Source organism: Pantherophis guttatus, chromosome 1, assembly GCF_059756535.1.
Source record: "Pantherophis guttatus breed Tessera chromosome 1, ASM5975653v1, whole genome shotgun sequence".
NCBI lineage: Eukaryota > Metazoa > Chordata > Lepidosauria > Squamata > Colubridae > Pantherophis > Pantherophis guttatus.
The window spans coordinates 297,953,147-297,968,601 of NC_142063.1; the positions used below are offsets into that span (position 1 = coordinate 297,953,147).

The following is a 15,455-nucleotide window of genomic DNA, read 5'->3' on the forward strand; positions in this document are numbered from 1 at the left end:
CTCTGCCTTCTGTGCACCCTCATGGCATGCACTGGACCCAGCTGTTCCTCTCTTCCTCATCATCCACCTCCAGACCTGAGGTTCTCTGCCTCTGTCTCCCTCTCTGACAGCTCCATTCCTCTTCCCCCTCAGAGTTCTCTTGATGCGGACCCTGACTCCCACACCATCACCTCCTCTGATTCAGCTGCTGGAGGGGCCAGCGGCCAACAGGCCACAACACATTTGAGACTTCTGCAAGATTGACTATTGGGATGAAACTTTTGCGATGCGATATTTGATCGTCCATCAGGATTCTGACTGGGAGCAAAGAAATACATCTATAACTTCTAAGTAACCGTCCAAGGAACTCTAGTCCATAGAAGAAATTTATAAGAAAATATATAGAGTTTGGTTGGATCTGTCAGAGGCTTATGTAGACCAGCAGACAATCCCACAGATGCTAGCTGGAAATCCAGAGCAGGATACAAAAACTCTTAAGCCCCTTAGCAGCTACTGATCAGAAGCATTTTGACTCTGAAATTAGAAAAAAAATATATTAAAATAGTAAACAATGGCTTTATGACCTAGAGCATTTCCCCCATTATTTGTATAATTCATTTTAAAACTCTCTAATGGTGGCTGAAGGAAATCATAATATAAAGGCTGATTTTGAGTTGCCTGCAACTGCCTGTAGATGTCACTGCATACCTAGGCTCCAATGGGGTTGATGGGTAAGCATAGGTTGCAGATGGCTGCAGACAGTTCAATGTACACACCAGGGGTGGGTTCTAACCAGCTTTACTACCGGTTCTCTTCATGTGCGTGCTTCACGCACGATTGCCTCTTTGATCGCGCGCTCTGTGCGCGATTGCCACATGCATGCTTGGTTCGCTTGCAGGACACCAAACTTGCGCTTTGCGCAAGCGTGTTGCGAATCTGCCCAGCTGAGGTGCAGCAATCTGCTCTGCTGCACCTCTTAGCTGGATGAAAAAAGCAGACATATAAGGTCACAATAACGCAGGGGCAGGCAGGAGGGCCCAGCTCCCGAAGACAGAGAACTGGTTCGGTGACATCATATCATCACCACTACCGGCTCTCGCGAACCGGGCCGAACCGGGAGGAACCCACCACTGGTGCACACCTCCCAAACCACAACTGTGTGTTGTTGGTCCAACTTCCTGTTTTGGGTTTGAGTGCCCCCTAGCCAGGATATTACATTTGCAGAAATATAAATGGAACACATACAGTATGCAACTGTCCCCAAACGACAGATACAATGATGGAGAAATCTGCTTGTCCATTAGGTTTGGTGCATAAAAGTATTGTTTGCTTTGAATTTGTAAATCATTTACTTTAGTTGAATGATAATGATAAAATAACTTGGGTATATCCTTCACATCAAATACGTTTACATACTTCTCTGCTATGCTCCTTTCTCTTTTTCTGAGCTAAAAGGTCTCAAGTGCCGTATTTTTGCTTCCTAGATGAGTTGTTCTCTTGTAATCTTAGTTTCTTTTCTCTGCAACATTTTAAGCTACAGATAACATGAAGCTATAATAATTAGAACTATATAACTTATATATGGGGTTTGATATGGATACTTTTAGTTTTTATTTCTTTTCCAATAGTTCCATAGGACTTTTCCCCAAATAGCTATACTTTGAGTCAATGTAATCCCAAAATGGAGTGCTAAGAAATGCAGTTTGGTGATTCTAGATTAGTTAGATGGCACAAATTGCAGGTAGTCCTTGAGTTATGACTGTAATGGAGCTTGCACATCATGGTTTTAACTCATGATGGTCATAAATATGCTCGCATATGTGACCGACCCTATTCTACAACCTTTCTTGTGATAGTCATTAAGGATTGTTAAGTGTACCAATAGTTTGCTATGGGCCAGTTTTGCCAAAAACTAGAAGTAAATTCTGGCTTTCAGCAAAACCATTGTAAAACATGGTCATGTGACCCTGGGGTGCTGCTAAAACAAAACCACATCAAAGCAAAGTTTCAGTTAACTCAAGGAGACAATAATTATTATTAATTATCTATTATTATTATTTCAACATTACAGTTTTCCTGCCTTAGAGGAGAGAGAAGCCATTGTGGCATGCCTGGAGTTGGTTCCGACAATTCCAATTATTCATAAGTGGTGCTCTTTCTAGAATTTGAGAGACAAGGAAATGTATTTAATTTCAAATATCATGAATACATTTGCAAATCATGAATAATAATTATTTATTTCACTGCCACGGAGGAAAATATTGAGAAATTCCCTCTCTTTTGATAAGGAAGCCTTGCTTGCCAGTTTGACGGCTCTCTTATTCCAAAGCAAGACATATGACATGGAAATCAGAAACCCCTGAGGGCAAGGAAGGAGCATAAGAATAAGAGCCTATTAGGTGTACATGTCCTGCCCATGACTTTATTAAATATTTTATCCTTTGAATCTGGCAGAGTTTTCCATTTCTTTGTCTCCTTCTCTCCCTCCCATCTATCTATGAAAGTGGTTAGAAAATGTTGAAACCCATCCCCAAACAATCCAGGTTAAGGTTGCTGCCTTCAAATGGCAGCTGCCTTGAGAACTTCAGCCATTTTCTCATACTGTTAAAGAGCCAGAAATAAGCAGACAGTTCTCTGGCATCCGACTTAAAAGTGCTTACAGCCTGACCTTCACCTTTACACAAGTGTTGCTTCTACTGTATCCTATCAAGCCAGCTGAAAGGAATTACTGGAGTTGCCAGGTAACCAAACCTAGCCTTCTTGACATATGAGCCAGTTATTAACCTGAACATTTGAGTAGTCCGTCTCCACAGTTAAATAACAAGTAAAAGGTACTTATCATTTACAGTGATGTGGCATTAGTTTTACCTGTATATCAGACATAGGCTGTATCTTCAATGTCAGAAAAGAGCAGAGTTTTACTAGGAAGACAGTCAAACAAGACAGATGGTGATACGGTTTAATCAGCTTTGCTAAAGGCTAAAAGGAGCTGCGTGAAATGGACAATTGGGGTAAGACACAAAATGCTTTGCAAATTTAAAGTTGTATGTTTCTATCTCTAACGTTTTGAGTATCTTTTTTAAATGGATTAGGTACACATTTGTAAATAGATTGCTAGGTGCTTTGCTCGTCGCAGCATAAATCCAATGATTAAATACTGTGGGGCTGAAGTGTCTGCATATTTCAGATGCAGAATTGATAAAGTTGCAGTTATGGAGTAACTAAGTGGGTTTTAGTAGCTCTACAGCTGGAATCGGAAGAGTTTTTAATGTACAGCAGAATGTGAACTTGTTTCAGATATGTGTGCCCTCAAGACCCTACTGTTCCGACAGGCGGGGCTGTCTAACTGAATGATTTTAAATTGGGTTTTAATTTTGGGTTTTAAAATTCGGCCAAAACTATTTAATGATTTTAATTAATTTTAACCATGATATCTGTATATTTATGTTTTAATTCTGGCTGTACATTCTGCCCCGAGTCCTTCGGGAGAAGGGCAGTATATAAATAAAATTATTATTATTATTATTATTATTATTATTATTATTATTATTATTATTATTATTATTATTATTATTATATATTCATGGAAAATTTCAATCTAAAAATATTCTATCCTCTGCCTTAAAACAATCCTGCTGTATTGGTAAATAAGAAAGTTGTATGCTCTCTGTTTGTCTTAGACAGCTATGCCACCTCATTTACATGGTGTTATTACCATACAGTATAAGTCAAGAGATATACCATTGTAGTGAATATGTCAAGATTTGCAAGTGACTTTTCAGTTTCAATTGGTTTTTCTTCCCTGACAGATCTAGGTCAGTCTGGCCTGAATTGTATGTATATAACTGTTTATGGTATAAAGCACCGATTCCTTTTAAATATTTTTGTATTATTTCTAGGTATTACCGTGCTCCAAGTATATGTCACTCGACTTAAGAAACTCAACGCTGCCAGGATTTCAAATTAAGGAGAAATGCTGCATCATCTCTCAACTAGCTGCCCAAGGCCATTTCCACTGATGCAGCGGTCATTATTTATTTAGGGTGCCTTATCGAGAAACAGCCTGCCTATAAACATGATTTGCCTGGTTCTGCACTGTGGTTTCCTGCTTCATGCCATTGAAACATCCATCACCGTTTATTATACAACCTTACCTCTCGCCAGTTCACAGGGACATTTCCCAAGTCTTGAAAATGTGGGTGCTTTCAAGAACATTTCCATTGTGCCAACCCAAGCGACCTGTGGATTGCCAGAAAGGACTACTTTTTGTCAAAGTTCAGCTGTTGTTGAAAGTATTAACTTCTGTATTTGGCAATTTTGCATTCAGAAGTGTCCGTATAGATCATCTCCTGCTTCCTATGCTGCCATGCTCTCAGAAGGCCTGGGCAATGTTATCCAGCAAGATCAAAATGATGTGCCTCCTGGGTCTTTTAGCAACACGAGTATTATTTTTCATGGTGAAAAGGGTTGTTTTTCCACTCCTCATCCTCGGAAGCTTGCTGTTTCATTTACTTTAACTGTATGGTTGAAACCTGAGAAAGAAGGTGTAATGTAAGTAGCTGGCCAGATGGTTACTCAACCAGTAAAATCAAACATGATAATAGACATAATTTCTTTTGGAGTCATATAAAGCGAATGGCACACTAATGTATTAACATTGTTTTTATGTAATCTTAGAAATACTTCTTGGTACAGGTTTACTTGACTGTTTCGGCAACATTTCTGGATTACCTGTTTGATTGCACTGCATGCCTGCTATCTTGCTAATTACCAAATTTTATTTATGAACTACTGTTATCACTTCTATTTCACTTCTATCACTATTGCATGGTGTTGGATAAGGGAGAACTAGTTAGTCAACAGGTAGCCATGGAAGCTCACTTGTAGTAGCTTAATCCAGATAACATCTGCCTCAGTCAAAAGTTTTGGTGATTGGGACAGCTGATTACATGTAGAAGTATCTCGGGACCATCTTCTCTCCCCCTCTTCCATGCCGAGTGTTTATGATGCTTAGGTTATGCCTGCTGCATTCACTGTGGCAGGTGGAAATGGCCATTATAGTGGATGGGAAATCTTTCTGTGAACAGACACGGAATATCTATGGAGATCGTCATAGATTGTCCCAAAGGTGTTTTTTCAAGAGGCAACTGGATTTTCTTGTTTTTCTTGGAAGACATTTTGCTTCTCATCCAAGCTTCTTCTTGGATGAGAAGTGAAACATCTTCAAAGAAAAATAAGGAAGTCCAGTTGCCTCTTGAAAAAGCACCTTTGGGACAGACAGGGAATAGATATAATTTGTCTATGGAAATCTTTGGCCTAACAAAATAGTAGCCAGCTAAATATAATGGAATATAGATTTGAGGTCAATATTCTCAGTTGTGCACAATAACCATCTTGGACTAATTATTTTGAGCTTTTGCCTTCTGCATTATTATTTAGCATTGTTACAACTCTACTCATTCATCTTTCCTATAATCTAGGAATATGGTGTTCTTTATCATTCATTTATTCATTACATAAAATAGGACACTGTCACATCTCTTTACTGTTGAGATATTTGATAAGTAATCATCCCTTTGTGTCATGTTTTGGAATGTGGATATGAGGGAACATTGTGTGCAACGTGGACTGGATGGAATGGGCAGGATGCTAAGTCCAGAAGTTGTTCTCTAGTAATACGGTGCATGATAGAATCAGATTTGGGATGTCTTGTGCATTTTGGTGAGTGATGTCTGGGGAGCAATAATAGATTAAGGTGATTATCTTTGTATGGGTTGCTTCCTTCTTGGGAAATAGAAATAGCATTATGCCTACTATCTATCCACTGACAGTGTAGATGAGGAAATGTTTTAACTCTTGCTCTGTGATCATGGATGTCTCATCCACAGAGGCTTATGTGTTTCAGTTTGCATGCTTGTGTTTCTACCTGTGTGTATTTTGCAAGGAAGGACAGTTTTTAGAGCCAGTTTTTAGAGTGAATCTCCAGAGATAGATTAAGGAAAAAATTAGGTTCTTTCTCCATTGATTGATAAATCCTTTTGTTGATTAAGACATTGTTGGTTCTTTATAGCTCTTTGGGGCATCAAACATTCAATCCCTATTCAAAAAGTGATGCAGCAAGGATGTTTTTGAACTTCAATATTAATTCTCTGGTGTAGCTATGGCAAACATGAGTTTCACTCATTGTTGACCACAAGGCCTGCTTCAATTCTCTTATGTGGTGAGTATATCTTCTGTACAATGCAACTGGGACTAACGTGAACACTCTGGGCCTTTTTCTTGTAGAAAGGAAAGATTTGTCAAATATGACAAAATGGAAGTAATAATTGTCTCCCAAATTCCTGTCACTTTTCCCCATTCCTATTTCAACTAGTTGTCTGTGTTTACAGGATAATTGTTTGCCACAATGGAAGATGGGTATAAATTGGGATGTAAGATTTTTATTAGCTCAGTATTTGACCTTGATTTCCCACAAAAGAGCCCTGACATTGCTGAAGCAGTGTACTCTTGATAACAATATTCAAAATATTTTTCTCCATTTAATATAGTGCATGTTTGGAAGCTCTCTCTCCCATGCTACTTATCTAGTCAATACCAAATATACAATTCATAAGAGAATCCTTACACTCCCTTACATTATGATGTTCTTCTGCCTTCATTGCTGGAGATAAGATTTAATAATATTCCCAGGCAAGGGTGACTATGTACCTGCTCATTGTGGGTAATGGTATCAGTCTCAGATACGTTTTTGTGCTACTCTTTCTACTTGAGTTAGTGTTCTTTATTAGCAAACACAGTAGAGCAGATAAAGCAAATGTTTTTTCTTTTTTTAGCCGACAAGTCATCCTACTTTTCAGAAGGGTTGCCCAGTTCTGCTCTATCGTTATTGCCATTTGATGTTCCCTTGTTTCTTTATAAACTTGTTTAATGATTTTATAACTTTTCATTTATTCTTTGGTCTACAAGTGCCTGGAATGTGTAAACATGCTGTTTTGTTATCCTCTTGTTGATTGTAAACCACGTAAACTCTATATGGATATGTGTGGAAGTGCCCTGTAAATGGCTGCTGGTGGTGGTGGTGAATGGAAGACTGAAGCAGAAATGAGAGTGAATAATCTGTGCCAGCTGATCCAGGCATTTGCTAGATCCACATTGAGTCTCCAGAGCCATGGCTATGTCTCTTTTGCATAATTGATTTATTGGGAGAAAACTGAATTGTATATGAATGTTTTTAAAGCTTAGGTACAAAAGACTTCAATATGTGGTTTAAAATTCATTTTAAAAATTCATTTAGAGCAGGGGTGTCAAACTTGCATCATCATGGCAGCATCATATGATGTATCAGGACTTCCCCCCCCCTTTGCTAAACTGGGGGTGGGCGTGGCCAGCACATGATGCATCCAGCCCACAGGCCACGGGTTTAACAGCCCTGATTTAAAGTAATTGCTGGTTGTTGAGGTCTTACAGGACAAGAAGTGTTGTTTTACCCTACAGTCAGTTAGTGAGAGGGAGATAAATTTTGTAACATCCAGCTTGAATGACTCCATTTTTTTTTTCTTGGTGATTTGGGTAGAAGGAGTTGAGCAATTCCTTGATTTTTAACTGGATTTTGTTGTTCACATAGTGTGATTGCCTTTAGCAATAGCTAAACCTGCTACCATAGATTAAAGCAGCCTGTCTCTAACCACAGTTGACTGACTGACTGCATGTTAACACTAACATTGTCCTTGATTAGTAAATGTCATACAAACATAATCATGATTTCTCAACCTAATCAAGTTATTATAATAGGGATACAGCTGGAAAACAAATTCTATGTTTGAATGTTTGAACAAATGGAAAAGTGTGGCTCCAATAACCACACAAATAACAACATTTTATACTTTAATTTCGAACTTGTGTTTAAGCAAAAGGTTGAATTTTCATAAACTGGCACTTCATTAATACAGAAGTTAAGTTACATTATGTTAACTATCAGTTGCAATCTTACATTCAATGTTTATTATCAGATTTCACGTATGCATGGCAAGTTTGATGGCTAAAATAGATAGAATCTAGGCGAGGCATATATTTAATACTGTTCTGCTGTCAAACAGTGTCCCCTGTCAGGAGATGCTTTTCATTGCTATTGTAAAGTGTATTGTTTTTATTTGTAATTAATAATGTGAACAGCAATAATACTAATACTGTACATGTTCCAAATATCTCTTTAAGAGAGTTTGTGTTTTGGGGGAGATGTGTATTTACCAAGTCCCTGTACTTGCCATATAATTCAATGATTCAACAACCCAATGGTTAGCAAAGTGACTTAATTTAATAAATAGGAAGCATTTCCTAGGCAGTTGTTAAGTTTCTACATCTTTCATATGAAACACTTATTTACATATTTGATGTATTGATGTTCTGATCTTAAAGCAATACAGAAACAGAGAAATGAATGAAGTATTTAAAGTAATTAGCCATATAAAGGAAGGGGATAGTCCTGGTGGCCCTTAAAGAGGCAGTAGTGTACTCTGTTCTCAAGCATCCATTACTTGATCCAGCAGTCTGGATAATTCTCATTCAGTCTCCAAATTCCCCATTTTGGGAACCGTTGTGGAGAATGTGGTAGTCCTATGGCACCTTCAGAGGCCTCTGGATTAACAAATTATATGGATCTCTTTCAGTTAGGTTCAGGCTTGGATATATGATCAGGATGTTATTGATTTGATGAAAGCGGAATGAGGGTTGTTCATCCATCTTTATTGTTCTTGACCTCTCAGCAGCTTTCAATACTACCAATCATAGTAGCACTTTGAATTGAATCTGGAAGGCTAGGTGGAACTATGGTGTGCTGTTGCTCTTCCTTCCTTTAGGGATGGTTCCAATCAACATTGATGATTGGAAAAGATTCAGACCATGGCGTCTAATTTTGGGGTGACACAGGGCTTGATTCATGCCCTTGTGACCTTCCATCTGGACTACTTTAATGTACTGTATGAGGGTCTGCCTTGAAGAGTATTCAAAAACTTCAACTGATGCAGAATGCAGCAGCATGGGTAGTAAATGGCATGACACCATACTTCATGAGCTGCATTGGTTGCCAGTGTGTTCTGGTTGAAATTCAAGGTGCTCGTTGTCCTCTTTCAAGCCATGGCTTGGGACCTGAGAACTTAAGAATCCATCTTGTATCTTAAGTTGTTTCTACCTGTTTGATCTAGTCCAGCAGGACTGGCATGCTCCAGGACCTGCAGGCTAAGAAATATTGACTACAGTGGGTTAGAAGACAAATCTTTTCTATCATAATAGTAGACCTTTGTCCCTCCAGAGATCAAGTTGTCCCCAACCATGCTGGTCTTTTGTAAGGCTCTAAAGATCTAGTTTTGCGTCCAGACCGTGGCCCCACATGTGTGAAGGGATCCATCCCCTGATGATGTTAGCTATTGATGTAACTACTGATCTCTTGGCTATGTATTTCAGTTTTTGTAATTGTGATGTTATTGTTTTTATTTTTAAGATTGTTCCATGCCCAGATTAATTTGCTGAAATGAGAGAAAGGGGAGGATGGAAGGATAGAAGGAGGGAGGGAGGGAAGGAAGGAAGGAAGAAAATATATAATTCAGTGGTCCATGGAAGGCATTGGATTTATGTGTGGCACTCCTTTGAGGATAGAAAAGGCTTTCATGAAAATAATTGTAGTATTGAAGGGCTTCTCTTTGTACTAGTGAAACCTCCACTACCATTGCCTTCTATCATAAGTGTTCCACAAGTTTTAGAATTAAAATGGAAGTATGGATGGCCAGAGTGAAAAGAATCAATCAATATGGTTTCTGCCTTCATCACCATAAAAATGCCTGGACTTGGATAGGACAGAAACATTCTAGTAAACTTGGTCACTACTCTTAGAATTTCTCTCTAACGATAAAATATGCATGGATACATTCATATAATTAAAAGATGTCAAGCTGGATTTGAATGATAATTAATGCTTGGGACAATAATTGAACTGAATGGATTTTTTTCACTTTAAAAAAAAAGCAGACTAGGCCAATAATGTGTGTCTTGATATGGCTAGGAAGGTTTTCAGTTACCTATCATACTTTGATATGAAGTCAACTTTTTCTTGAAAGGTTTTTTGTCATTGTAGTTATGTTGTGTCAAGATTGACATACTTTCACCAGATGGGAAATTAGTTGTAAATCACACATTTGTGAAAACTTTATGGATTTTAAAGTATTATACATCAGGGTCACATCCTTTGTTAAAGGCAGGACACTTGTTGGGGTCCACATATGGAGATATTTGTTTTTAGATAAGCAAAATTAATAAACTTTGGATTATCCAATTATTGTTTATCCAGGAACTGAATAAATCCAGTTCCTAAATATTTTCCTTCTTGGCTGTGCCTTGACAAATATTTGATATTGAAAAACCAACATGTTTACAAGCAGGCAGAATCAGCAGTATATTAAGAAATGCATTTTTAGCAACATTGCAGATTGCATAGTTCACTTAAAATTCTGTTGACAAATAATTGATGGGATCAGAATCATTACTGAAAGAGAATAATGGTCAAACTTCATTTATCTTGTCTGATTAAAAGTGAGTTAGTGACAAGCCAGTCTCTGGGCAAGAATCGTGTCTCTCTTTAACCGAACTACAGTGGGAAAACAACAAAGTTCTCTTTGAAATAGTATATGCCCTTTAACCTTGAACTAATGTAAGAATTTTAGAAAAGTTGGAACGTTTTATGAATAAATGTTTTATTGTGTGCTTACATAGCATTGTAATATAAAGGATGGAATCCAGTTGCATTTATTTGCTGATCTTGCTCAAATGCAAAGATTCTCCCCTTTTGTATATTCCTACAAGGGGGAATATTTTCTGTGGAAGATTGGCTCACCATTTGGAAGAGAACTTGATGGCATGCAAAGGAACTAGCAATAGCACTTAGAATTATATACTGCTTTGCAGTGCTTTACGGTCCTTGCTAAGCGGTTTACAGAGTCAGTATATTGCCCCCCCAAATCTGGATCCTCATTTTACCAACCTCGGAAGGATGGAAGTTTGAGCCAACCTTGAGCTGGTCAAGATCGAACTCTGGCAGTGAGCAGAGTTAGCCTGCAATACTGCGTTCTAACCACTGCACCAGCATGACTCAAATAGGACAACTGGAAAGCCTGAATAAAAAAAAAGCCTGCTTGTACAATATTGGATGTGGTAGTATCAGTTTGATAATTATCAATTTATCAGTATTAATTACCAACTTTACTACACATTAGGATACAGTTCCGTGGACACTGTCTTAGTTATTAAGTGGCAAAGTGAGGTAGTGACTTCACGCAGCAGATGTTGTAAAACAATAGCTGCAGTTTAGGTAACAAAACTGAATGTGCTACATTAATTGTCCAATGCTGCTCCCCTCCCCTTAAGGTAACATTTTTTATTCAGAATAACATCCCATCAATGGTGAAGTAAAATTCTGTAGTCAGTCCGCTTTCCATCCTTCTGAGGTTAGTAAAATGAGGACCCAGATTGTTGGGGACAATATGCTGACTCTGTAAACTGCTTAGATAGGGCTATAGAACATTGTGAAGTGTAAGTGCTATTGCTATAAAGGAATGGCAGGAAAATAATTTTCACCTGAAACAGCTAGTATCTTTGGTGGGGCCTGAATGAAACATTATGTCTTTTCTTACATAGCCCAGGCTTATCCTCAACAATGTTGGACTTCTGCAAGATGCCATGTCTTCCCACAGCTCACAAATGATCCTTCTTAATTATCAACATGGAGTTCAAGTGGTTTTAGCCTAAACCAGTTCTATGACCAAGAAATATTTGCAGTATAGCCTACCACTACAAAATTCCTGACATATGGTTATCCAAATTCTGCTTAAAGTTCTAAAACAAAGAAAAAAAATATTTCTCAAAGCAACCTGTCCACTGACACACAACATTTGTTATGAGGAAGTTTCTTCTAATGTGCTTGACTGTAATTTCCATTGTTGATTCTAGAGAGTAGCAGAACGAATCCTACACTGTCTTGTGAATGCCAGTATTCCAGAATTTGGAAGGTTATTATTTTGCTTATCCTTTATGTTCTCCAGACTAAACATACCAAGAATATGTGTAATATACATAAAAAAACAAGTGGAAATTCAATTGCACGACCAGGGCTGCTGTGTTGATTTTTTTAAAAATCCTGCACTAAGCCCTGAAAATATTTAGCTCCTTTGTTCATATTAGAATTTTTTTGCCATTATTCTCAGTGTACTGACTGCCCTTCTGTGCAGGTAGCCTAATGTGTCACTGACTTTAAATTGTACCAAGAGTACAATGTTGCTTCCAGTGGCCCAGATATTATGCTTCTGTTAACTGAATGATGGATTGCATTAGCTTTTTTTAAAGCACATGTAATATCCTGAAACATCTAGATCCTGCTTATACAGAGGGATGTTTATTATTAACTTCTTGTACTTCAGCCATCAATTTATAAATATATCTGTTGGAAATATCATCTTATTAGTTTTGACCCATTGAAACTTAATTTTGTCTTTTGTTTATTGGCACCCACTTCTTGCAAATCCAGATTACTTATACAAATTTGATGAAGAGAAAGAGCCCCAAACAGAGGCTTAAAATAAGAAACCTTCCACGATAACTTATTTGACTTTAATTCTGTTAAACTTAATTCCTGCTTTATAAATACCTGGCTACTCACACCTGCATCACTACTCCCCCACCCCATTTCTCTAGTAATCCCACTGCTCTTCCTGAAGTTCATCTTCAGTGTTGTTTTCTTTATTGTTTCCAAAGGTGTATGGTGGAGAAAACTGTTCATGGGCAGACTGTGTTCAAGCTTACAATTTCTGAGAAAGAGACAGTGTTTTATTATCACACTATAAATGGGCTGCAGCTACCGATAAAAGTAATGACACTGGGGAGAATTCTGGTGAAGAAATGGAATCATCTTAGCGTGCAGGTGAGTTAAATAAATAAATAACCTTTAGTATCAGTATTAAAGTCTCGTATTATATGAGAGGGGCACCTCTGAACAAATGTTAAAGTGGTAGAATTTAACTTAAAATATTATGATAAAGTGGGGGGACAAAGGAGGATACATTTCTTTATTTCAAACTGCGCTCCTTAACAGAGTTTTAACAATGACCAGTGTTCGTTCCTGCATATAATATCTATCACGGGATTGTAAAGCAAGCAAGCATAGCAGTAAAATAGGTATTGAAATATTTCATAAGATACTTAGCCGTGCTGAACATAGCATTTGCCTTATAAAAAAAGGTTCTAGGTTGAATGAGAAGAGATAAAGTTCCTGGATTAAATACCTAAGAAGTAGGAGATCAGTACTATCATGTGTAATAGCACTGACTCTCTAATCCACCACTAAAGATGCTATATGCATATACAACACATACATAAACTTCAGTACTTTTCAGATTCCGTATGTCATTTGTTAGGGCGGGGGAGGCTTGTGTACAGAATTTTGGGCATCGTAGGCAGCTTTTAGATGTTCAAAATAATGAAATTGTTCCACTGGCCAAAGGACACAACTACATATAACTCATAATCAATCATTAGTGTCATACTCAGTGAGTTAGTATCTCCTTTGGGGCTGACATAATAGCACATAAAATTGAAAGCTGACCTCTGTACTGGTACTATGAGCAAATGCCATGAAGTAGTAGTATTCAGCAGCTCCACCATGAACCTAGAGGGTCTAAAATTAGCATAAGGGTTTAGATCTAAAGGTTCTACAGAATTTATTAACTAGATCTAAGGTAAAAGCTGAAGAGGGGAGAGCACATTCTATGCAGGGAATATGGGATTGCAATGATACAGAAGGGCCATGCAGTATGTCAGACTACCTTCCAAAAAGATGCTTCAGAACAAATGTAGCACCCATCTATATTTCTTTGAAGCAACATTATCAATTCAGCTGTTTTAAAGGGTTACAGAAAAATTGTATTTTTCAAGTTGCTATGTTCTCCAAAGCTCTTTTTTGGAGTCTAAAAATCTAAAGCATCACATAGCCCTACTGTACAGTGTCAGAAGTGGCTATCATGTAAAATTAGATTATTTTGCTGTTTTCCTAATGTTTGTTTATATATTTCCCTCCATAAATGAATAAAGGAATCATGAACTTTGAAGAGTCTTAACAGAAGTATGTTGTCATTTGCACTTATACCAAAACTAGAGTGAAATGGGTCATCTATAGAACTGCCACTTGGGAATGTTTTATTACATATTCAGTATCACTAATTATTTAATAATATTCATATTAGCTTTTATTTTGCTCAATCACATTTGCATAACTTTGCCATGTTTTGGCAGTGCCACATTAAAAGCCTTAGAAAAGAAATTTAAATGCAAAATGTAAAGAGGTAACTGGATTTGAATTACTCCTTTGGGAGCAAAATGCTCTTAGAATGCCTATTGAAATCAGCATTATCATTTCAATACATGTCAGATGTGAGCCTTTTTTTAGTTTGGGCAACATTTCTTTATAAATCTTTAAATCTTCCAGTTCTTTCAAGAAAAGGTTAAAGTACTTATGATTTAATGAGACCACTTTACATCATAACTGTTTGACTATCAAGAGAAAACTTGTCCTTTCCAATTTGTAAAATCTTCTTTTTCCTTCTTCTCTGGAATGTTTTGGGGACTCTGTATTTTATGCTTAATGACAAGCGCATGACAATTTCAAGCATACAGAACAAAACATTTACTCCTTCATTACAAGTATGGATAGAAAAGCAGGAACTGCAGTCTCAGGCTCACAAAGCCTGCCATCGAGGATTTCTCTATAGCTGCGTTTTTATCAAAGACTCCTGAGCAAACTTTGTGGTCACGGGATAGTAGGAGGACCTCTCCTTCCATAGATTTTGAACTAGTTAAAAATAGAAAGCAATGAGTAGCAATGAATGAACAGGTTTCTCAATGGAGAAAAGTAAGAAGCAGACTACTTCAAGGATCTGTGTTAGAATAAGTGTTTTTTTTTAATTTGTTCTAACATATTTTATCTTATGAATAATAAGTAAGGTGGTCAAGTAGACCATAGTAGAAAATATTCGGTGTGGCAAGCATTAAAAGTAGCTGCTCAACTCAGTATATTTCTGATTATACATTCATAGCGTGTCTCCTCTCCTCTCCTCTCCTCTCCTCTCCTCTCTCTCCTCTCCTCTCCCCTCCCCTCCCCTCCCCTCCTCTCCTCTTCCCTTCCCTTCCCTTCTTCTCTCCTCTCCTCCTCTCCCCTCCTCTCCCCTCTCCTCCCCTCCCTCCCCCCAGTGGAGGGATTCAAATAATTTAACAACCGGTTCTCTGCCCTAATAATTTCTTCCAACAACCTGTTCACCAAACTGCTCAGAAAGTTAACAATTTGTTCTCCCAAAGTGGTGTGAACTGGCTGAATCCCACCACTGCTCCCTTCTCCCCTCCCTCCTCTCCCCTCTCCCCTCCTCTTCCCACATAATCAGACTCAA

General features: G+C 37.9%; 1 protein-coding gene across 1 annotated transcript in view; it reads left to right on the forward strand.

Annotated features, from left to right (window-relative positions):
• Positions 1-4,054: 4,054 nt before the first annotated feature.
• The window catches only part of USH2A (usherin), a 458,447-nt gene continuing 447,046 nt past the window's right edge, over positions 4,055-15,455 (forward strand). Inside the window, exons 1-2 of the mRNA XM_087891378.1 lie at positions 4,055-4,530; positions 12,775-12,940. Of these exons, the coding sequence (XP_087747504.1) occupies positions 4,055-4,530; positions 12,775-12,940 (642 nt within the window). The remainder of the gene's footprint in view (positions 4,531-12,774; positions 12,941-15,455) is intronic.